The sequence below is a fragment of the Oncorhynchus gorbuscha genome, linkage group LG04 (assembly GCF_021184085.1).
Source record: "Oncorhynchus gorbuscha isolate QuinsamMale2020 ecotype Even-year linkage group LG04, OgorEven_v1.0, whole genome shotgun sequence".
NCBI lineage: Eukaryota > Metazoa > Chordata > Actinopteri > Salmoniformes > Salmonidae > Oncorhynchus > Oncorhynchus gorbuscha.
In genome coordinates this window covers 47,765,137-47,787,593 of record NC_060176.1, presented here as the reverse complement: position 1 = coordinate 47,787,593, position 22,457 = coordinate 47,765,137, and the positions used below count along the sequence as shown (strand labels likewise).

Below are 22,457 nucleotides of genomic sequence, written 5' to 3'. Positions count from 1 at the left end.
CACAAATATAAAAACCTCGGAGGCCGTTAACCAAACAAAAAACACATCTGCAGTAAAGGAACAGTAGTTCACAGTGGGAGGCTACAATCAAGTCTGAGGAGCTGGAAGTGCCATAGGACCCTAGTCCATATCACCCCCACACCACCCATAGTAGTGGAATCACCCAGTGCAGTGGAATCACCCCCTACCATCCATCGTAGTGGAATCACCCAGTGCAGTGGAATCACCCCCTACCACCCATAGTAGTGGAATCTTCCCCACACCGCCCAGCACAGTGGAATCAGCCCCACACCATCCAGAGCAGTGGAATCAGCCCCACACCGCCCAGCGCAGTGGAATCACCCCCACACTGCCCAGCGCAGTGGAATCAGCAACACCGCCCAGCGCAGTGGAGTCAGCCCCACACCGCCCAGCGCAGTGGAATCAGCCCCACACCGCCCAGCGCAGTGGAATCAGCCCCACACCGCCCAGCGCAGTGGAATCAGCCCCACACCGCCCAGCGCAGTGGAATCAGCCCCACACCGCCCAGCGCAGTGGAATCAGCCCCACACCGCCCAGCGCAGTGGAATCAGCCCCACACCGCCCAGCGCAGTGGAATCAGCCCCACACCGCCCAGCGCAGTGGAATCAGCCCCACACCGCCCAGCGCAGTGGAATCAGCCCCACACCGCCCAGCGCAGTGGAATCAGCCCCACACCGCCCAGCGCAGTGGAATCAGCCCCACACCACAGGCCCGAGCTGGGGGAGGGATGGAGTCAACTCTGAGGTGGGGGGAAACTGAGTTTGAGCGAACACAGTGGGGTCCTGTCCTGATGGTAGTTCTACTCTCCTCAGTGGAGGTGAAGGCTGTGACATGGGCTTATCAACATCAGATAAGGACAGAAACACGCTGGAATGGAACTTAATTTATTACACATGGCTCCTAGAGGCCGTTATCTTCTGTTCAGATGAGCCTTGGTGTCTAAACTTTTTTTTGTCAGTTACTTGTGTGTGTGTGTGTGTGTGTGTGTGTGTGTGTGTGTGTGTGTGTGTGTGTGTGTGTGTGTGTGTGTGTGTGTGTGTGTGTGTGTGTGTGTGTGTGTGTGTGTGTGTGTGTGTGTGTGTGTGTGTGTGTGTGTGTTGAGCAGGGGAGAGTGCATGGATATGGATTTAGGTTGCTGTTCACTGCTGACAGACACTGCGAGATGGTTTCCTCCAGTCAGATATAGATAGACAGGTGGAGGAGAGAGAGACTGAAGTAGAGAGAAATGGGCATAGAGAGAGACCGAGGGAGATTAGCCGTGTAAATCAGGCATGGCTGACTCTGAGAGGCCAGAGACATGATGACAGCTCTCACAGGTGGAGCTCCAGATCCCTCAATCACAGCCATCTCTAACATCTCTAATCTCAACCTCCCGACCCTGGCCCAGCTCCCAAATGCCAAGCGTCCCCGGGTCACCAACACTGCATAGACTCTCCTGTGCTGACCTGGGTTCAAATACTATTTGTTTGTGGAAAATTTTACTGACATCAATAGAGAAGTCCCAAAAGTGCATATCACACCCGACTGGCACTTCAGGCAGGCTTAAGCAAACACTCAAAGTATTTCAAATAGTATTTGAACCCAGGTCTGCTCCTGTGTACCAGGAATTCTAGTGAGGCCTACATCTATCAGCCCGACAGGGAGCATAGGTCAGGTCATTACAGACTGATGTTTAATCTAGGCTGGAGGTGATGGACTGAGGGATGGATGACTTGGATCCCTTGTTTCACAGTTCCTCTGAGGCGTGGCCCAGCCGCCCCGGTGTCAAGAAATATTCTCTTTTTAGTGTTTCAACAAAAAAAAAAATGTTTTGAAGGGCAAGTACAGGTGTAGCTCTTGCCTGTCCGTCAAGTCCATCTCCTTTCCTCTCTCTTGAGACGGAGCCCCTGACACTGACACCCACAGTGTTATTCAGACCTGGGTGGGGTGTCAGAAATACCTGCTAGAATTCCAGAATGGAATGGACATGATCTGCTCGAGTGAGACTGTGATGATGGGATGTTTCAATAGATCAGCGTGAAACTTTGCGCTCCGTGCCAAGAAATGGTCCTCCTAGGCTATCTGTGCCGAGGAGCAGAGCAGACGCTCCTTTTGAACGTCCGCCTTATCTGTCTGCTTTGCCAAGAGCAGGATCTGAACGTATGAATTTTCATTGGACCAGACCCTGTAATCTGGGGAAAGGAACGGCTTTTTGGGAAGGCCCCAGCTATGGAACTGAGCAGAGCAGGAGGTAGCCTAGTTGTGACTGACAGCTGAGATTACTGGCATTTAGACAGCAGGCTGTGTGTGTGTGTGTGTGTGTGTGTGTGTGTGTGTGTGTGTGTGTGTGTGTGTGTGTGTGTGTGTGTGTGTGTGTGTGTGTGTGTGTGTGTGTGTGTGTGTGTGTGTGTGTGTGTGTGTGTGTGTGTGTGTGTGTGTGTGTGTGTGTGTGTGTGTGTGTGTGTGTGACCAAGCCAGGAAAGAATGCTCAAACAGAAAAATGAATGAGTCCCATAGACTTATTTTCATGATTTAGAGAATTTGATAGTGAGGGGGTTCAGGAACGAAGGCCTAGAATCCCAAGACAAAGCTAGTGGACTTTATTCATGACTGATGTGGGGCTAATGACACTGCTAGTGGATGACTACACTCACTGGAGGAAGTGCCTGATGTAGGAGGGAGGTGTGAGACAGAACCATCTAGACTACAGAAGGTTCTGCTAGAGGACAGCCCTGCAGCCATTTTCTCAGCATCATGTCTCAGATTGGAGAAAGTGTAGAGAGAATAATTAGGCTTACAACCTAACAAACAATGGACGGCCATTTGCGGCTTACAACTGACCCCTTCAGTTGAAATACATTTTCCTGACACAATCTATGGGAAGCAAAACAAAGAAAAATAGACAGTTGAACCTATCATTATCAAGGTCTGTAATGACAACCAGATGGAGGGGGGTTTGGGCATACCAACTTCTTGAGGTAATAATGGGATTCCAAATGATCTCTCTTTCACCCCCCAGCCACCCACCCAGCTTTGTTGAATAGTAGGTCTCTTACATGGGCTGGTCTAGTTCGGCTGACAATACGTTCCTTACTATTAGCTTGTTCTAAGTCTAGTAAGAACCCGTATTAATCCTACAAGTTATTCTAGGTTTTTGTATTGGTTCGTTGGTTGTTTTATGATCAATGACATTCCTCTGTAGTCTTTCTCCCGTTGCATTCCACTCTATCCACTAGGGTCGGGACTGGGAGGACCTGGCTTACGTCTTCCACATGCAGCGCTGTACTCCTCTGATTTTCCCATCCGGAACAGGAGCACGCAGACAAATTCTTGGCCTGTCACCTCCTGCACGAGACAATTAGTCTGCAAGGACACAGCTTATGAAGTCAAATTTTACGCTGTCCAGATTCATTCCTGCTTCCATGGCTAGATGTGGATGTCCCATGCAAACACACCAGTGTTACGCTGCGTAGTCTTTGCGAAGAACTGGGTAGAGCACGTGCGTTCCCCCCTCGGGAATGTCAGCGGTGCGTATGGCCCATTGATGGGGATCTAGGCACCATCCGTTAGAATATGTCACAATGTTTCCCCCTTTACTGAGATAAATTCAGTCTCCGGGACATTGTTGATCAGAGAATGGAAGCGGATGGTGATCTGAAGCAGGCAGACGTTACAACTGTGTGCTTCTCGGTCTCTTGTCCTGTCGACCAGTCCTTTCAATGCACATGTAATTCATCAGAGGTGCTTAAAGAAACACAGTTCTGCAAACGAGGATTTCAACAAGATGGTCTATCTCTTTATTTACTTCCATGTCTCTCTCTCTGTCTCTCTCTGTCTCACACTCTGTCTCTGTCTCTCCCTCACACTCCCTCTCTCTCACACTCTGTCTCTCTCTCTCACACTCTCTCTCTCTCTCACTCTGTCTCTCTCTCTGTCTCTCTCTCACACTCCTGTCTCTCTCTCACACTCTGTCTCTCTCTCTCACACTCTGTCTCTCTCTCTCACACTCTGTCTCTCTCTCTCTCTCTCTCTCTCTCTCTCTCTCTCTCTCTCTCTCTCTCTCTCTCTCTCTCTCTCTCTCTCTCTCTCTCTCTCTCTCTCTCTGTCTCTCTCTCTCTCTCTCTCTCTCTCTCTCTCTCTCTCTCTCTCTCTCTCTCTCTCTCTCTCTCTCTCTCTCTCTCTCTCTCTCTCTCTCTCTCTCTCTCTCTCTCTCTCTCTCTCTGTCTCTCTCTCTCTCTCTCTCTCTCTCTCTCTCTCTCTCTCTCTCTCTCTCTCTCTCTCTCTCTCTCTCTCTCTCTCTCTCTCTCTCTCTCTCTCTCTCTCTCTCTCTCTCTCTCTCTCTCTCTCTCTCTCTCTCTCTCTCTCTCTCTCGTAAAGAAGTGACAAAAGGTATCTCAGCCCCATTTGCTATTGAAAACCTCCCAGCCTTTAACTCCAAACCAAATAGTTGAATTGTGAGGGATTTGCTCTCCACTACTCGTGTCGTAATGTTTTATGCCCGATGATTGAGTCCCTGGAGTTTCTTGGCCAGGTTCAACAACAATCCAGGCCTCCACTTGGACCTCAATCATCAGATCAGCTGATAATCTCTCGCTCACTCTCTTTCTCCCTCTTTCTCCCTCTCTTTCTCCCCCACTTTCTCCCTCTCTTTCTCCCTCTCTTTCTCCCACTTTTTCCTCTCTCTGTGTTATTGGGCACACTTCCCCAGACGGGAATGATTAAGTAGCTTGGTGAACTAATTGGTGTTAGATAATTATTTTTCCTCTCTCGGTTGGTTGCGCAATTCTACTGAGTCTCATTTTAGATCACGTGTGAGACGAATGCAACAAAATGATTTCCTCAATTACTGTGCCGAGAAGGCTATTTTTAAATCTCCATGGGTTTCTGTTTTGCATGAATGTCTTGCGTATGTTACTTAGCAACTGAAAAGCCCTGACTCATTAACAGCCTACAATGTTATACCCACATTTTAGTGCATTGCTGTGCTTTTCTTTTGTTGAAAGTGTGTGTGTGTGTGTGTGTGTGTGTGTGTGTGTGTGTGCGTGTGCGTGTGTGTGTGTGCGCTTGTGTGTGTGTGTGTGTGTGTGTGTGTGTGTTGTTGTGTGTGTGTGTGTGTGTGTGTGTGTGTGTGTGTGCGTGTGCGTGTGCGTGTGTGCGCTTGTTTGTGTGTGTGTGTGTGTGTGCGCGCGCGCGTGTGCATGCTTGTGTTTGTGAAAGACTGTTCTCAGAGAGTCTCAATGTATGGATTCTTATGGTCCCTCTTCCTTCCTTGCTCTCTCTGTGGCCTTTGCTGTTCAATCCTCAGCTCCAGGAACCCGTAGCCCTTGTGAATCCTGGGATCTCCCAGCTGTGCATCCGGGGGGACCGGAAGATCGTGGCATCGGCCGGCTGGGACCATCGTGTCCGTGTGTTTGGCTGGAAGAAGCTCCGGCCCCTGGCTGTCCTCCAGCACCACACAGACATGGTGCTGAGCCTGGCCTTCTCAGACCACCAGGACCCCAGGAACAGGATGCTGGCCGCGGGCTCCAAAGACCAGCGCATCAGCCTCTGGTCCATATACAACCAGGGCAGCTCGGACACTGGGTGAGCCACTGGGCCCTGTTGGTATGTTATAGGGAGTCTTCTCGCCAGTGATTATACCAACTCTTTTACGCTCCTTTTACTATCCCAGGACTATATCTGAATGTACTGACTAGAGCTGGACTATGTGAACTACTGGGTAGGAACTTCTGTCTCAGACTGTGAAGACATTTCCGACATAGCCAAGATGGATCAGGTCAGGATGAGATGTCTTTGTGCTTCCAAACAAAAGCTGTCAAGACGGCTGGTTAGTTCTGCTAACAATTCACTGAGACTTAATTTGAACACATTATTTTTGGTCAAAACCAACTGTTTTATTGTGTTTGCTTATCTGGTAGGAGATTTGCCTGAGCGGACTTGAATTTGAGGTATAAGTCGCGCCTGAGTGACTGTGTAATCCTGTGTTGTTGATCTAGTTTAACATTGCCCTCTGCTCTGACCTACACTGCATCAGTCAAACAGGGTTAACCACAGAACTTGGACAGAAGAGACAAAGCTGTTTGTTAAGGAGGGCCACTGAATAATCTTCCCTCAACTAGAGAGGCTGTCTGTACGGATTTGGACTTAAGAGGTTACTTGTATTTTCAGTTTGGTCTTAAATGTATTTCTGTTTGTCATTGTGAGTACAATATGTTGCCCCTGTGCATTGTGGGAAAAATGTGTCAACTTCGAACTGTGATTGGATGCGTTTAAGGTTTGTGAATTACACCCCAAGTCCACCAAATGTAAATAGTATCTGCTGTGCTTTTCAACTTTTTTATTTCCTGGTAATAAATATGTTTTTCTGTACATCCACCAAGCATCAACAGTTGTATAACTGCAACCTAGAATCTAAATGAGTCTTCCTTGGTCATGGTAGTTGAGAAGCCGTCCGGCATACTTGTTGTCAAACTACCAGAGAAAACAGAAGTAATGTTTGTCTACTGGGTGTAAATGGTGTCTCTAATAATATCCCAGTGAGTCAATGAGCAGCATGGGATCTCATGTGTTACAGGGCTGCGCTGCCTACACTGCTATAAAATTCAAACATACGTTCACATAGACATTTTGCTTCATAAAGCCCCAGTCTCCTGGGATGACCTAGACCGGACATTCTCGCCAGACTACAGGAAAAGGCCAGAGAAATCAAAGACTCCTCGCAGCAGTGAGATATTCCTCCATCCCAAGTAAAGAGCAAGCCGTTCGTTACATGAACTAACTCCCCTGGCGCGTGCTCCGTCCTTGTCTTCCCTCCGCTCGGACTTCTCGCCGTACCTTTGTCTGTGACCTCTGCCGCGACTTCTTCAATCTCTAATAGCTTCCTACTTCTCCTGTAGACTTTGAACAAACAACAGAAGTGGCGTGGGCCGGCTTCCGTCCGTTCTCTGATAAATCAAATGCTGCTTCATTGCTGCAGATGTGTGCTGAAGGGAGGAGCGACCCACAAGCTAGGGGGGGGGCGTCGTAAATCGCCTCATAATGGATCATTTAGGAAGTCAATAAATGGAGAGACGAGAGGACCCCACAACAGGGCCGGACGCACAATAGAACCCTGCCTCAGTCAGTTATCACCTAGCGTGTCTACCATGGCCTTGGAGGTCAAGGGTCAGCGGGCCATTGTGATTTTGAATATTTTCTTTCAGTTCAGTCGAGTATTTAGCTTAGCCTAGGCCTCTGTTATTACAGCACAGGTTGTAATATACCTTGATGTATTGAATGGTGGGTTGGATTACTGGGTGATGACGTGAGACGAACTGACCATGAATGTTTTATAAAATAGAAATGAATAGGAATATGATGGTAAGAAAATAGTTTTCTGCTTGAGAGTGGTTAAAATGCCATGCTTTGCAGGCAGAGTCATCTTTGTTTGTCGTCTGCACACTAATATGAATGCATCACGGTTGTTTCTCTCTCTCTAGTGGTGTTTTTTATATTCAGCTTAAAATGTCCGTCAGCGTTGGCAAATGGAACAAACTGTAGTTCCTTCACTCGCTTTGGGAAAATGTGAAACACTTGCTCTGCTCTCTCTGCATAACTTTTAGGTAAACGACTCCTGTAGGTCTACTTCGGCTTGTTTTTAATATCTGTCCACAGATATGCCAAGCTGCCGGGGTGCGGCAGGGGAGATGTACACAAAGGTGAAACAATCTGAGCACAGCTCTGATAGGCTTGTCACAACAGATGGGCCAGATGCAGATGAGTGTCAAATGATGCCTCTGGTTGCATTATCATTCATTCTCCTGAGTCTGTCCTCATATGGCAAGCATTTGGCATCCTATCTTCTTTGGAGCTGAAGACATCTGTGTGCATCGCTAGGCTGTACAGAAATACCAAAGATTTCACTCAAGTCTTATTTTTCTGTCTGATTGGAGTATGTTTTTCCACAGGCTCAGCCTGAGACATGCCCACTCACCTTTTTAAAGCATTAGGTTAGTAGTGGGGAAACACAGGAATTAATGTCAGTATTTAGGCCTACCTGAGCTGAATGTGTAGCAAAAATGAACAGTCATGGCCTTATGTCTAAAATGTAGCCTATGTATCACAGATCATTGTGAAGCATTTATTATGGTGAATTTACACTGAACAAAAATATAAAAGCAACATGTAAAGTGTTGGTCCCATGTTTCATTAAGTGGAAAGAAAAAAAAATCCCCAAAATTGTCCATATGTACAAATAGCTCATTTCTCTCAAATTTGGTGCACCCATTTGTTTACATCCCTGTTAGTGAGCGTTTTTCCTTTGCCAAGGAAATCCATCCACCTGACAGATGTGGCATATCAAGAAGCTGATAAAACATGCTCGTTACACAGGTGCACCTTGTGCTGGGGACAATAAAAGGCCACTCGCTCTAAAATATGTGGTTTTGTCACACAATAATGCCACAGATGTCTTGAGAAAGTGTGGCACGCTGACTGCAGGAATGTCCATCATAGCTGTTGCCCTAGAATTTAATGTTAATTTCTCTACCATAAGCCGCCTCCAACGTCGTTTAAGATAATTTGCCATTATGTCCAACCGGCCTCACAACCGCAGACCATGTCTATGGCGTCGTGTGGGCGAGCAGTTTGCTATGGACAATGAACACAATTGCATTTTATCAATGTAAATTTAGGCCCATTGTCGTGTCATTCTTCTGCTGCCATTATCTCGCGTTTCAGCATGATAATGCACGGCCCATGTCTCAAGGATCTGTACACAATTCCTGGAAGCTGAAAATGTCCCAATTCTTCCAAGGCCTGCATACTCAGCAGACATGTCACCCATTGAGCATATTTGGGATGCTCTGGATCGACGTGTACAACCGCAAGTTCCAGTTCCAGGAGATGTGAAGATGTGTCACGCTGCATGAGGCAAATAGTGGTCACACCAGATACTGACTGATTTTCTGATCCACGCCTCTATTTTAAGGTATCTGTAATCAACATATTCCCAGTCATGTTAAATCCATAGATTAGGGCCTAATTTATGTATTTTAATTGACTGATTTCCTGATATAAGCTGTAACAGTAACATCTTTGAAATTGTTGCATGTTGGTTTATATTTTTGTTCAAACATAGTTTTAGTTGTAGCAGTTTAACTTTTTTTTTGCTGTTGCAAGGAGCAGCATCCAGCCCCTAAAATGAACTGCTGTTTTAGATGTCATTTTAATTCCACTTGTCCCACGGTTTGAGAGCAGGTATATGCTACTTTATCTAGAGTGGTATGTTTACAGGGCATTTTATATGACAAAGGTATGCATAGAAATTCAATTAATAGCAATGGAGTGTATTATCAATTCTATTTAAGAGTTATGCTACTTTTGAGCCGTAATGTAGGCTGTAGCATACCCCGTAATACAATCTGTCATGCGTAAATGTCCAGTTTGGATTTAGTTGACGGTGATAAGTTTATGGGATATATTTTTTTACTCTAATGATATAGGCTACTGCGCATCGTCCGTCACATAAATATTCACCTTGCTCTGAGATTATTTTGTTGTGTCCAAGCGGTAATTATCTGTCAGTTATGTCCTGTCCTCACCTGGCGGCCCTCAGCGAGCGGACAGTCGGGAGTGGCGCAGGTTCGGGACCACTGGCCAAACATCAAGGCGAAGCACTGCAAGGATAAACACAGCTGGGTCTAACGGAAGAGTCCTCGACCAAACGGAAGAGGCCTGGGTCTCGGTGTCCTCGCCTTCCTGATGGGTCACTTCTCATTACGCCCAGCCCAAGTTCAGCTCACGCTAAAGGGAGCCTCAATTCTCCAGACTGACGCTTCCTGTCCAGGTCACACAGGAACCAGGAATAATGTGAATGTGAAGGAAAATGTGTTTACGTATTTAGCAACTACAAAATGGTTAGTAACTCTGCAATAGCATTATTGTTTCGAAATTAGCGTAAGACGTTATAATATTGTAGAACCAGTCCATATCGAATCAGTGCATGATGGTAGGCCTATAAAGGCAAACTTTCGTGAATACTTTCTTTGCTTCCAAATGTATCATATAATCACACTTTTATCCTGGATTTTATGCAAATGTAAATGTTAGAATTGTTTATACATTAGGCTTGCATTATTTTAGTTATTGTGTAAATGTGCCAATTTTGTAGGTTTGTAGTGTCAGGAATAACTTTCAATCGAAACAAGTATTGTTTTTCCAAGGCTAATTTGATCATCAAATTTATCGGCGTGTGTTTCAATCTTCATTTTGTTCCAACTTGGAAATATGTAGCCCAGTCTTAACCTACAATAAAATCATTGTATTTTGAAAAACGATTTCCCTCAAACGAGAGCAGCTCTTATTCCATGATATTCCTGAATTCCACGCGTTCAGGTCTCTGCTGGTGTTAGTACCCTAAACAGAATGTATACGATCAATTAGTTGACGGTCAAATGAGTGGACAAATGATTTACGCTTCGATTCCTTCACAAGTCATTTAACAGGCAGAGGTCAACCTGCGCACGGGCGTCATTTTCACCTGCCTTGGACCCTTCGGCATCTGCAATGCGCTTGAAGAGAAGATGCATACTTGAAATGAATCATGACGTCTCCTATTGTCATGATTGTCCCAGATCCCCGAACAGCATGTTATTTTAGCAATAATTATTCTTGACAACAAAGCATCCTTTATATGACCGATTTCTAATAGAGACGGCACTGCACGGAATATGAATGTGTGTTTTTGGCTAGTGATCCTTTTTAAGAAAAAATATAGCACGACTGTGGCATTTCATGTGAGGAATATATCCTTTAAATGTCCAACGCAGCCGTTTTTAATATCGATATCAAATCATTTCTGGATAACAATTAAGTCGATTTACTGTGATTAGTTTTTTTTTTCAATTTAAATGGTAAAAAAATCAAATGTTTGCTTCAGAGCAATTTCTCAACCAAGACTGTCTGGGAGTGGTCACGTATTTGACTGCACCGGACCTTTAGGAGATGTTTTTTTTAAATGTTTTTTTTATTGTCTGTGTCGAAGAGACAAAGTGGGTATTTTTCTGGGAAGTCAGATGTTTGGCTGTATGACCTGTTGTTCATGGTTAAAGCTATTCCCGCTCCTGATATTGTAGATGATTCTAAGTTCAAGTTGAATGTTGATAATACGTTTGAATCCATACTGCACTATTTTGTTTTCTCAATAATTTAATGTAGCAATTGCACAATTTGATTTATATCGTGGTCTGACCAATTGATATCTGGTTGCAAAAATATTTTGTTTTATAGCCTACACTTTTTGTTTAATTTGCCAACAATATTTTGCAATATATATTTTTGTAAATAAAAAAATTGCATCTAGGCCTACTCATGCGTATTACATTTAAAGATTTTTTTTAAAAAAAAGTGTTAAGTGTTTTTTGTTTCAGAACAAGAAATAAGAAATGTTTGATTTAATACATTTGGGTTGGATAGAATTCCTGATTGAGTATCAAATTTTGTTGCTGGGTTGCTCAATGGCATACCTAGTTGATTTTACTGTTTTTTGCCTTTATTTTCAGACACACACACACACACACTTGCACACACAATCCACACACACACTTGCCCACGCACACAACCCACATATATACATGTGCACACAGAAAACACACTTGTGCGTGCCTACACACACACACACACACACACAATTAAGGGGCTTGGCCTTTCCATGTGTGTGTTTACCTTTTGGAAGTATGGTCCTATTACTGTGCAACTATGAGTGTGTATGTGTAGCGTGATTCCTCTTCTATGCAACACACCATTTGAATAATTCTGTAGACCCAGGTGTGGATGTTGACCTTTTGAACTGTAGCATATTGGTCAGTGTTCAACCTAATGTTTAGACAGGTTCCAAGTCCCCTCTCTCTCACACATACACTGAACACCATAATCCAACTGGGTGAATCCAATTTGAGGAAACGGAATAATGCAATCAATGAGGCAAGGTCTTTCCTGGCCCCGTGATAGCACACAGGCAGGGAGGACTCGTGCTTTACGAATTAAAAGTTAAGAATGTGATGTTTATTTTACAGTTACAGAACAGTCATGCTGCTGCTTTATTTACTTAGAATTGCTGCAAGTCAGTGCCATGGTACAAGCTTCTCAGGGCTGCATCTCAGGATGGTTAAAAAATCAAATCAATTTTTTTTTCTCAAACAAAAAAACAAACATTTCAAAGGCATTTTAACACCTATCTGATGAGCTCAACATGCAAATATCTTGTATATTTATGGAAGCTTGATTGACTATATAACATATGGCTTTTTTGAAAGCAAAAAAAAAAACAAAGTGCATCCAACACAAAAAAATAATTTCCAGTCCGTGATAATGCATCATCCATGTTTTAAGAGAGGGCTCACTGTCTGCTTCGCTCTACCTCACAGGAAAAAGGTACCCTCATATAGAGCTATTGCTGTCAACGTTCAAAGGTCAAGACAGACCCCTGCTTGGGCTCAGAAGGCAGTCTGTACTTCCTGCCAAGATGTGTTTCCCTAAAATAAATACGGAAGTTTTTGTCTCTCCGAGGGGTGGAGGGTATCCAGCAACAGGAGCGCACCGCGCAATCTCCCGACTCACTTGACATTGCATCAGCCATGAAGACAGAGTTGTGTTGTCCCTCCCCTCCTGTGTGTTTGCTTTTCCACAGCGCTAGCTAGCTAGTAGCGGTGGCCCAGGTGTGTCGGCCATGGGCAGCGGCTGCCAGCTACAGCTAAACATTCATTATCTTGGCCCGTAGTCATAGTTAGATGGGGCGCTGGTGGCAGAGTACATGTTAGCTGTGGCTGGGTTCATGTGGTGGTGGTACGTGTGTCCTCTGATGCCTGGTAAAGGGTACGGCGATGGCCGGGTCTTAGCCCCAAGGTAGTGTTCATAGGATGTGGGGTACTTGTAAGGGTGGTGATGTAGGGTGTCTGGGGCCAGCGGGTGGCCGTCCGGGGTACGCAAGTCGTGGGGAGGGCTGGGCCGGCCGCTGGTGAGGGGGACGGCGTGGAGGCCTCCTGGGATGGGGAGAGCGGGGCTGAGGACGCGTGACATCAGCTGATGGGCGGGGTCGGCGTGCATCGGCGTACCACTGGGGTCCCGGTCGTAGTCCCGCCTACTGTCCTCTAACGTCAACAACAAACAATAGCAGACAGTCAGAGATCGGCAAAACCTTTATTTAACTAGGCAAGTCAGTTAAGAACAAATTCGTATTTACAATGAGGGCCTACCCCGGCCAAACGTTAACCCAGACGACATTGGGCCAATCGTACACCGCCCTATGGGACTTCCAATCATGGCCGGTTGTGATACAGCCTGGAATCTAACCAGGGTCTGTAGTGATGCCTCTAGCACTCAGATACAGTGCCTTAGACCTCTGCGCCACTAACACATTAGCCAAGTCAAGAGCAAGCACACCAAAGCATCCTGATCTGTGGTAATACAATGCATTTCTATAATTCTGCAATCTACATTGTGAAAGTTACATTTACTGTAGGTGATATTTGTTCTATATTTTTCATGGATATGAACTTATGAAAGCAAACATTTACTCATATTTCAGTTATAGTATTGCTAAATTAAGATGAAATGTGTACATTTGTTCTAAAAGATCATTCCTGGATTAATTTGGTCTCTCGGTGAATGTAATGAACTTGTTAATTATATTCCTCATCTGAGAAAGGGAGGGCTACAGACCTTTTTCTGAGCTGTTCTGCTGTGGGGGAGACGACATTGGGTTCCTTGTTCTTGCAAAGGCACTCATAATTGGCAGAGAGCCTGGCCTGTGATTCCTGGGCCTGGAGCAGAGAGAGTGAATTCAGTTACACTGTCAAATATTTTGTGTGTCAAAAACACCAATAGCTTTATTATGTATTAAGATAGAGGATGCACATTAACAGAGCCACAAGACACAAATAATTAAATGGGATTTATTTATGTATGCCTTTGGCTGTAAATAGACTAGCACATTTCATATTCACTGGGTCCATTAAAACAAGTTGATGCAGTTTTGTGAAAATTAATCAAATTGTTACTGATAAATTGGGTAGACCTAAATGGAGTTAAAAGTTCTCACCAGTCCTCCGGATCACAGTCCCTGAAGCCCTTTGCAAAAGGATTACTGGCGATTTTCAGCTGCGTGATCTACAACCAGAAGGACAGTCAGGTAAACCTCCATGTCAAAGTGGAAAGTCCAACCCAGAACAACACGCATTACGTGCGGCCTTTGGGTTTAGGTTATGAGTAGGGCTAAATACATAACATTCGAACGTGTAATATTCACGAAATATAATATAGTCTACGCCTACTCAACACGAAAAGAATTGAGCGGAACGTGTATCTGCCTATGGCGTGATATAGGCTTAACTAGTGAGAGGGTCAAAGCGTTTACTGTTACGTTGCCATAAACAACGATGCTAATAGCCGCTCCCCTTTTCCCTTGTATAGAAACATGCCTATTATAATCAACATCTTAAAAGGTAGGTAAGGAATCTTTTAACAGTCTACAAATATAAAACGTATTTTTGTAATGATGGCTAGGCCTATGCCTACAGAATTACAGTTTAGTAGTCATAGGAAGTGTTTTATTGTGGCCTTGACACTGAATAAAAATGTCAGCTGAACATGTCATTTTTAATCATTGACGAGGCTAATAGTTTTGTACATCCGCGAATGAAGTTATGTGGTCATGAATTTCCGGAATGAGTTGAACAACAAAATGAATGCCCCTTAGTTTGCGTAGAAGACCAGTTGGATACGAAGGGGTCAAACCGATAGAACACACAACAGGAAAGACGGAGGAAAAAAGAGAAACTGGACAGCTGTGCAGGGGCATCAGTGACACAGATACTTTTCAGTCGCAAAAATATCACGTAAAGGAATTATGTTCAGCTATTTGATACAATAAAATATTTTGTGAAAAGTTAACGGGGATCAAACTGAAATGGGAGGGATCAAAAGAAGAGGGAAGAATCAGATGTTCCGGTAAAATGAATAAGGCTTTTTTTTCACGGTCAGAAAGGCGTTTTTTGGCCTATAGCCTATTTCTTAAATGTGTTTGTCATGTCTTTAATTTAAAGCTTGTCAGTATAATCCAGAATCTATTTCACTGAGGTATAAATACTATTCTTAGTCATTTTTTATGTGGCCTACGTTGTTTTATGAAATAAAGCCATGTTTTCTTGCAACGAATGCTGTTAGGTTGTGCCTTGTTCGAAATATGGAAGGGTCAAATAATGCATATATGACTAAAATATATATATTTGCGATCCTTGCGTCAGTTATAGGCTATTCGTTTGCCAATATAATTATTTGTCCTGCAAATTATTAGGTTAATTACTCATCTAAGACAAGTTTATAACCTAACAGATCCCTATTAGTTTTACTTCATTATTATAGAAATACAGGGAAACAGGCTGGTCCCACGATTATCCTGTTGTTTAAGGCCTGCTGATTTATATTTGGCCTCATTCGTTAATACTTTTTAAATTGTCCCATGTTGTAAAAGCACTGCCTGTTCACGAAATGCAGTGTAAAACTAACAACAACAATAACAACCATCTATTATCGTGTTATAATATGTTACAATGTGTGTTATTATATCTGCATAGCACATAGAGGGCGATATCTTACCCTGTGGTTTTGGTATGCTGTTACCGCCGTGAACCGTGTTTCCTCAAAAACAAAGGTCTTGTAATTCTCCTCTGCATACTTCTCGCTGTCTTTGCGTGGGTCCACATAGACGACGTGGAACCTTGGCTGGTATCTGTGCATTGAGTTTAGAATTATCTGCAGGGGGAGAGAGAGGAATAGGTTATGCCTATTTTGCTTAACTCAATGGACATTTGTCGATTGTGATGTCTCTAAATAGTGTTTTCGAAACCCCATGTTGGCTCGTCAACGCAAAGGTCAGTTAATTAATGAATGACCATAATTCTAACGGAAGTCAATAGATTTTCCGCACTATAGGCCTACCATTTTACGCACAACCAAATGTATCAAATTACGCATGGATTAAAATTATGTAAAAATCAAAAAGATGAACTGGACCTATATAATTACCCAGAGCTATCCAACACAAATGGGTAAACTGGAAAACTGTTGTTGTGTAGGAAATGTGAAAAAATTGTGCCGTGGAAACTATTTGGCGCACAGACATACACATGTGCAGGTATAGTTATTTTGAATCATGCTCTCTTTAAATTAATTTGAAAGCACATAGAATCAGTTCAAATGAATACTTTCAAATAGTATGATTTCAAGTGACATGTGGCCTATAGGATATAGGCTATAACATCTTACTCATAGATACACATTTTATTTAGTATACCAGGGTCTTCGCTGCAATATACTTACATGTCCATTGTCATCCAGTAAATTGTTAGTGAGTTTTAGTTTATCGAATGAGACTATCTGCTTCATCCACTGTGCGCCCTTGGCTGGAGAGTCCGGGTGGTAGTGAACTCTCCCCGGAGTAGCAGGGTCCGCTTTACCCGCCACCAGCCACGAGGAGCTGTGGAAAGCATACCTATGAAAGGAAGAAGAAACACGAGCAACATTTTCACCGAGTTTACAGGGGGTCTCAATTGATTATGGATTCCTACGTTCTGTTATCCAATTAAATGCATTGTCCCGGGCCTACTGTGAGTTGGCTGCACGTCCACTGGAACTATAGGCCATTGCCCTACACCACTGCAGCTAATGTTCACTGGCACAAAATATTTCCCAAGAAAAGTGTAGATTTGAATCTTGTTCATTTGGTAAATAAAACGTACCTGTATCTTTTGTCGTCGACTGGTAGGAAATCCATTAGCAGCATGTAGTCTGCCATAGGATCCATTCCAAATATTTTCACTTGAAACGTAGGAAACATTCGCCTGACAGAGAAAACACATGGATATATTCAAATCAGTTTTTCTTTGACTTGGCTCTATCATTGTGTGGGCTGGTCTGCAAGCGTTTGTCAATGGGGTGTACTTGCGATTTTGAGAAATTCCCATCAGGATATGAGCAATATGTTGTGATATGCTTTTTGATAACATATTGGGTTTTTACAACAGTCGAAAATATTATTTCACCCGCAGCCACAACCGTATTATGTTTTGGGGGGGTTTGTTGTTGCAGTAGGCCTACATGATGTTATGACGCCTTCCTATTCAACAAAAAAGCAGGCCGGGATTTTAGGCCTATACTGTGTATGACGCGATTTAATGGGTGGATAAACGACGTGCTCCATTTTTGGTTAACCCAAATGACGCTTAGCTTTATATAACACTGCACATCCACTTGCATTTCTCTTATACCCTTTGATGGATTCCAGTCATTTATACGCACAAGGGGCTGTTATTTTTTCCCCGTCTCTTTAATAAATATGCCTACTTTCTCTTTCTCCTGCTCACACTCGCATGAGGGGTGTATCATACCGTAAAATGTTTTATTGTGTGTGGAGTAAATCGCCAAACCAGTGAAAGTGATCCTAAAATCACCGCTCAATTAACGTCAGTGTCTATTCAAGGCTGCAGTTGTGGATAGGTGAGGTTAAAGTAGCTTTTAAAGTACCCTCCCTCGGATCCTGTGTTGCTTAGTATCTCGGGAATGACAGATGTTTTTCTGCTGTCACCCTATAGGTAAACTGAGCCGGCGTAAATGCCGTCTCTTATGGAGCTCAAATCCATAAAACACAACTGTAAATATTGAATTTAAAAAACGCAGTTATTAAAACTTAACGGATAGATATGGCAAGTGGACCTAGTCACACAGCGAATTAATCGATATGTTTTTTTTTTACTGGTATTACAATTCCATCAAATATTGTGTTACTCTGTTGCCTATGAGAAAGCATAGAAATCAAGTTATATTAGAGCAAGAAATGGGTTATAGGCCTGTCATTTTAATATTATGTGGAATGTTTACAGTAGGTAGTTATTTTTATGCGAACATCGGCCTAGTTCAAAACTTTCACTAGCTTTTGAAAAACGCTAAATGCTGCATTTCAGGAGGGTATCAAGAGTAAACCGTAACCGTAAAATAACTATAGCACCAAAGGAACCTGGTTATTCATTGCCCGAATAAAGTCGAATTCTGGACCGTTTTATAATGTAGCATCCCCTAATTCACTGTAGTGAGACTCAGTGGACTAATGTTTATGTTTGAGTGCCGCTGCTTGGTTGGTTAACGCATATACCCAAGGCCTACTGTGACCCTAATGGTCTTATAACGATCTGTGACATTGGCGCGTAAATCGGGGTTTAGGGTTCCAGAAATAAATGCCTTAGGTATGGTGTTATGACTCAGAATAGGAAAGCTCAAGTTCACATTTTGTGCGGTGGGCCTATGTCAAGGAAAGCACGACCCATTTAGGGGGAAACATAAGGGCATTTACCCGGACAATTCTTCTCTAAAATGCATGCGTAAACTTTTGGATAAATATCGTAATATTATTTAGTCGGAAATATTGAGATTCCTCTGCGCAAGCATGTAGGCCGTTTTGAATGTATTTGTGGAGAAATAGCATAGTCTTAATTGTATCTACTACTACAAATAAAAATGCTTAATTTAAGAGAATGCTTAACATACTAATAGGCTAATAGGCATATTTGATTCCGTTCCAATCTGTCTAGAAATTTTATCAGGGCTCTGTCTGTCTATTGGCTGGAGTTAATTATAATATAACACTACAAAATATTCCTTAAATAGTTTATTAGTGAATAATTTGTCTATGTAGTATAGTAAAATGTGACGAGCTATTAAAAAAGCATGATCTGAAAGATCTTTTCAGTAGATCCAAAGCCTGTATATTGCTGCGTAATTTCCATTGCAGCATCACACCAACATCAATGTGTAATTGACTATACACACCGACATTAAATATCTCCCAACATATCTCATGATTTGCGTTGTATGTGCGAGCTCTCGGGGGATACATTTGAAATGAGCAACTAAATATTTGTTAATGCATAACATAAGCTCATATCTGGAGGCCCAGTGCACCCTAACCCAGTGAAGCCTGCATGTATCATGGTGTAAATTCCACTCACCTTCCAGCCTTGGTAACGATCATCTCTGTTCCCAGCTGATTAAATTCATCCCATAAAGCTTTCATCTCCAACTGAACGTTAATGTTGGCCACCTTAGGGTTCTTTTTCACCAGAGACTTGCTGTTCGGCGTGGAGCTGGAGGACGACGAGGAACAGTTGGAAGTCCCGGTGTCGCTGTGCTGGGCCTGGGCCGGGTTCGACCCCGAGTAGTTGTAGCTGTGTTGAGCGGCCGGGCAGGGCTCAAAGTGGGTTTCATGTTGGCTGTAGGGGTCCCCGGGGGACGGGGAGAGATGGTAACTTCCTGACGTGTTGAGGCTGCTTAGGCTGCTAGTAGTGAAGGCTGCAACATCGCAAAAATGGGACAGCTGCGTCAGCCACGGACTGGATATTGCTGAAATCATTCCAAAAGCTGGATTTTACTATATGCGTTGCACTTGTGGATATAAATAAAACAACAACCCTGAAAAGCAGTTGTAGGCTCGCGTTATTTACTTCAACGTCAAACACCCTTTATAAATGTTCGAGTAGTTTTACAATAGTGTGTCTTAGTGTTTTCTGCGTTCATTAATGATCGCTGTTGCATCGGATAAACCACAGCCTACATCATAATATGTCTGTTACAGTTACAGAATTCGATCGCAGCATTTCTCGCAAAACGTCCAAATAGTGAAAAAAAGTTGATTCAGAAAGTTGTTTTTTTCGGCGACCCTAATTATAATTCCCAGTCCTGATCAGAAATGGTTTTGTAGAACTATAACCCTGTGCACACGCAAGTTGTTTTTTCGAGGGATTGTGTTCAAAAGTATTCCAGGCGCCCTCTGCTCTGCTGCCCTACTGCAGTATGATACACTGCAATACAGACTTCTTCTCTCTTATCTAGGGCCTCCCCTTCACGATAAAAACAGGTCTTATTTCTATTTAGATAAGGAACTGCAGGTAAAGTCCCTTTCCCCGCCTGCCTTGGGACGAGACTGATTGACAGTGAAGTGCGCCCCTTTTTAATGGGCTTTCCGGCACCCATTTACTTTTGGATAAGGGAATCGCCCACATCGACTTCCCGTAACAATAGACGGGATAGCTGGCACAGTGGAGGGTTTAAACGTTTTTACAAGGTAAACAAACACTTATTTGCATGCACAAACAAACACATAAAGGTTATTTCGAGGTGAATTGTATGTTACATTGTTTTGCCAAATGGAACTGGGATAAGGGACACATGCCAATGTGTTGGATATAGGCCTATCAACTGTTTTTGCCATTAATACGAACTGGTGCCCCATGTAGGCTACCCCGGCCACTAACTTCGCGTTCCCTATTTTCAAAATGTGCTATCGTGCTCTTTTCTTCTCCGAAAGTAGTATTTACGAACTCACTGTGATTTGAAATGCAACGGAAATCCCTATTTTTACAAGATATGTCAGTTGTATGAATATAGGCTACATGTTATAAGTTATAACTTCTTATCGTCATATGCATCATAATTCTCCCCGAACTTTCCTATTGCCTACTGGATGTGACTTTTCGGGAATATCTTCATAGAAGCCTACTTTAAAAAAACAACAACATTTTACTCCAGTATCAACATTGCTTAAGTTATGCATTTCATATCTACACTAACGCAAACATGGTTGCTCAATTTGAGGATATTACGGGAACAAGATCACATCTACATGCAACAAGAACCTGAGATGATCAACAAACAAACTTAACGCAGGCAAATATTTACACGGTTATTGTTAAGACCGCGCTCGTACCTTCCATTTCCCTGGTGACAGTGCTGTAGTGCATTTTCAATGAACTGTAACAGTCGTGGTGGTGTTGCTTGTCCAGGCCAATGCCGTGTTTGTCAAATGTTGCGTTTCCTGCTTGCTCTGCAGCTGAAATCAGAGAGGCTATACTGAAAGCATTTGCCTTTGGAGAGAGGGGACCGCTGTCGTCCATAGGCGAGAAATGAAGTCGAGAAAAGCGGTCTCTCCTCTGCTTCCTTTATGCTCTATTCCAGAAAGCAGGAGACAAGACACAATGCGCAGGAACATACGCTACAATAGATATAGTTTTACATTTCGCCTCTAACATTCGTTGGTAGCCTATTCAGGGACCTTTCGGCGAAGTAGGCTATGAGTAACTCCGCTGGTTTCAAAGCAAAGTATTCCCACGGAATCTTTTTGAAGATTTGAACAACTTTAAAAACTTTTCCCTTGCACGAATTCAATTGATATGCCCAAACAGATCCACTTCTATTAAAACATCGTTCATCCGCAGAGAGCTGTTCCCTTCTTCCCCCATTCGGTGGCTGGGTGATGTCATAAGAGTTCGCTAGTCTGCCTTGAGGAGAAGCTACCGCAGAGAGAGAGAATGTCAAAAGTGAGAGCTCCACGCCTCCCATGCAGGGCTCCAAAAAAAGTGTGCACGCTTTGACTGGAACTTTTATTTGAATAAGACCTTGTCAATCAATGTGCCAAATGTTTTATTCATTTTACAACAACACAAATGTAACGTCATTGTGGATGTCAGACTTCAAAGTACTGCGATTGTACAGTGAATTATATGTTTAGGTTCTTTGGTTGTGCAAGGATAGCGCGCGTAATTTCCAAATAGTCTACTTTGGACATGTGGGCGTTGTTGTCCCCTCCTGTCTAACGAACCAGCCTATGCATTGTCGTGTTGTCATCCCTACTTTTATAGAGGTAGGAATAGTGTATTCATTTAGGGTTATAGTCAATGAATTCACTCCCACACACTCACTCACTCATTAATTGTACGCATTGCCTAGTTGGTGCAATGTCTGGCCCAAACCCGAAAGGCCTACATGATCTCACCACCAGACAATTTTAAGCAATATGGATAATATCATTATGATGTGTCCACTAAATGCATTTTTTTTTTACATCTCGCAACGTTTACATAGTTTCTCAAACGTAGGATAATGTAGTTTGTGGCTGGCCATGGTGGACTGTAAAACAAAGTTCAGCGCAAGTGTTAATAAAGTCACTAGAGGCTTGGGCTGCTGTCCTGGGAGCCTGTCTGTAACGCAAGGAGAGCTGCCATCATGCGCGATCCTAGGCACTTGACCATTATCTTGCGTTTACAGTAGGCCTATCGGGTTATCAGCTTATCAAGCTTCATAATTAATTAATAGTAACAAAAGTTATGTTTTGTTGAGCTTCTGCGATAGCAACTGGGGTTTAGTCTAATTTACACTTGGGGCGATTGAATAACTTGCGGCCCGCAGCGGGCTACTAATGGGATAACCTAGTTAGCGGCACCGCTGTTGTCTTTGCGGATCAGCCCTATTTGTTTTGGATGTTTGTCTTGGTGCTATCGAGCATAAATAAACTACTGTGGTGAACTGTTGTTTTTAAGTGTAGAATTATACAGAGCTATTTGGATCGTTAATATATTTAGCCAACATAATTAACT

The 22,457-nt window shown here is 43.3% G+C and overlaps 2 protein-coding genes across 8 annotated transcripts in view; one reads left to right on the top strand and one right to left on the bottom strand.

Moving 5' to 3' along the window:
• The window catches only part of gnb1l (guanine nucleotide binding protein (G protein), beta polypeptide 1-like), a 29,669-nt gene extending 23,294 nt beyond the window's left edge, over positions 1-6,375 (top strand). For all 6 annotated transcript variants that reach the window (XM_046346987.1, XM_046346985.1, XM_046346988.1 and 3 more), the window contains one exon: positions 5,306-6,375. In XM_046346987.1, coding sequence (XP_046202943.1) covers positions 5,306-5,587 — 282 coding nt within the window. In that variant the 3' untranslated portion in view covers positions 5,588-6,375. The remainder of the gene's footprint in view (positions 1-5,305) is intronic.
• A 5,645-nt stretch (positions 6,376-12,020) lies between these two features.
• On the bottom strand, positions 12,021-21,672 carry LOC124034173 (T-box transcription factor TBX1). 2 transcript variants are annotated; one of them, XM_046346983.1, is made up of 8 exons: positions 20,792-21,672; positions 19,038-19,428; positions 16,776-16,877; positions 16,357-16,528; positions 15,634-15,789; positions 14,078-14,145; positions 13,699-13,799; positions 12,021-13,127 (listed from the first exon to the last, which is right to left on the bottom strand). In XM_046346983.1, the coding sequence occupies exons 1-8, from the start codon at positions 20,976-20,978 to the stop codon at positions 12,742-12,744; spliced, it is 1,563 nt and encodes a 520-aa protein (XP_046202939.1). In that variant the 5' UTR covers positions 20,979-21,672; the 3' UTR covers positions 12,021-12,741. The 2 variants fall into 2 exon arrangements, with proteins under 2 accessions (XP_046202939.1, XP_046202940.1); XM_046346984.1 differs by having other exon boundaries at positions 19,038-19,377.
• Positions 21,673-22,457: the final 785 nt, after the last annotated feature.

Excerpts from the sequence above, each read along its gene's own strand:
- LOC124034173 (XM_046346983.1), bottom strand. The coding sequence starts at position 20,978 with ATGGACGACAGCGGTCCCCTCTCTCCAAAGGCAAATGCTTTCAGTATA. Across the intron at positions 16,529-16,775 it reads GTCGACGACAAAAGATACAG|GTATGCTTTCCACAGCTCCT; the intron begins GTACGTTTTATT and ends TTCCTTTCATAG. Across the intron at positions 15,790-16,356 it reads TACTGGATGACAATGGACAT|ATAATTCTAAACTCAATGCA; the intron begins GTAAGTATATTG and ends CTCCCCCTGCAG.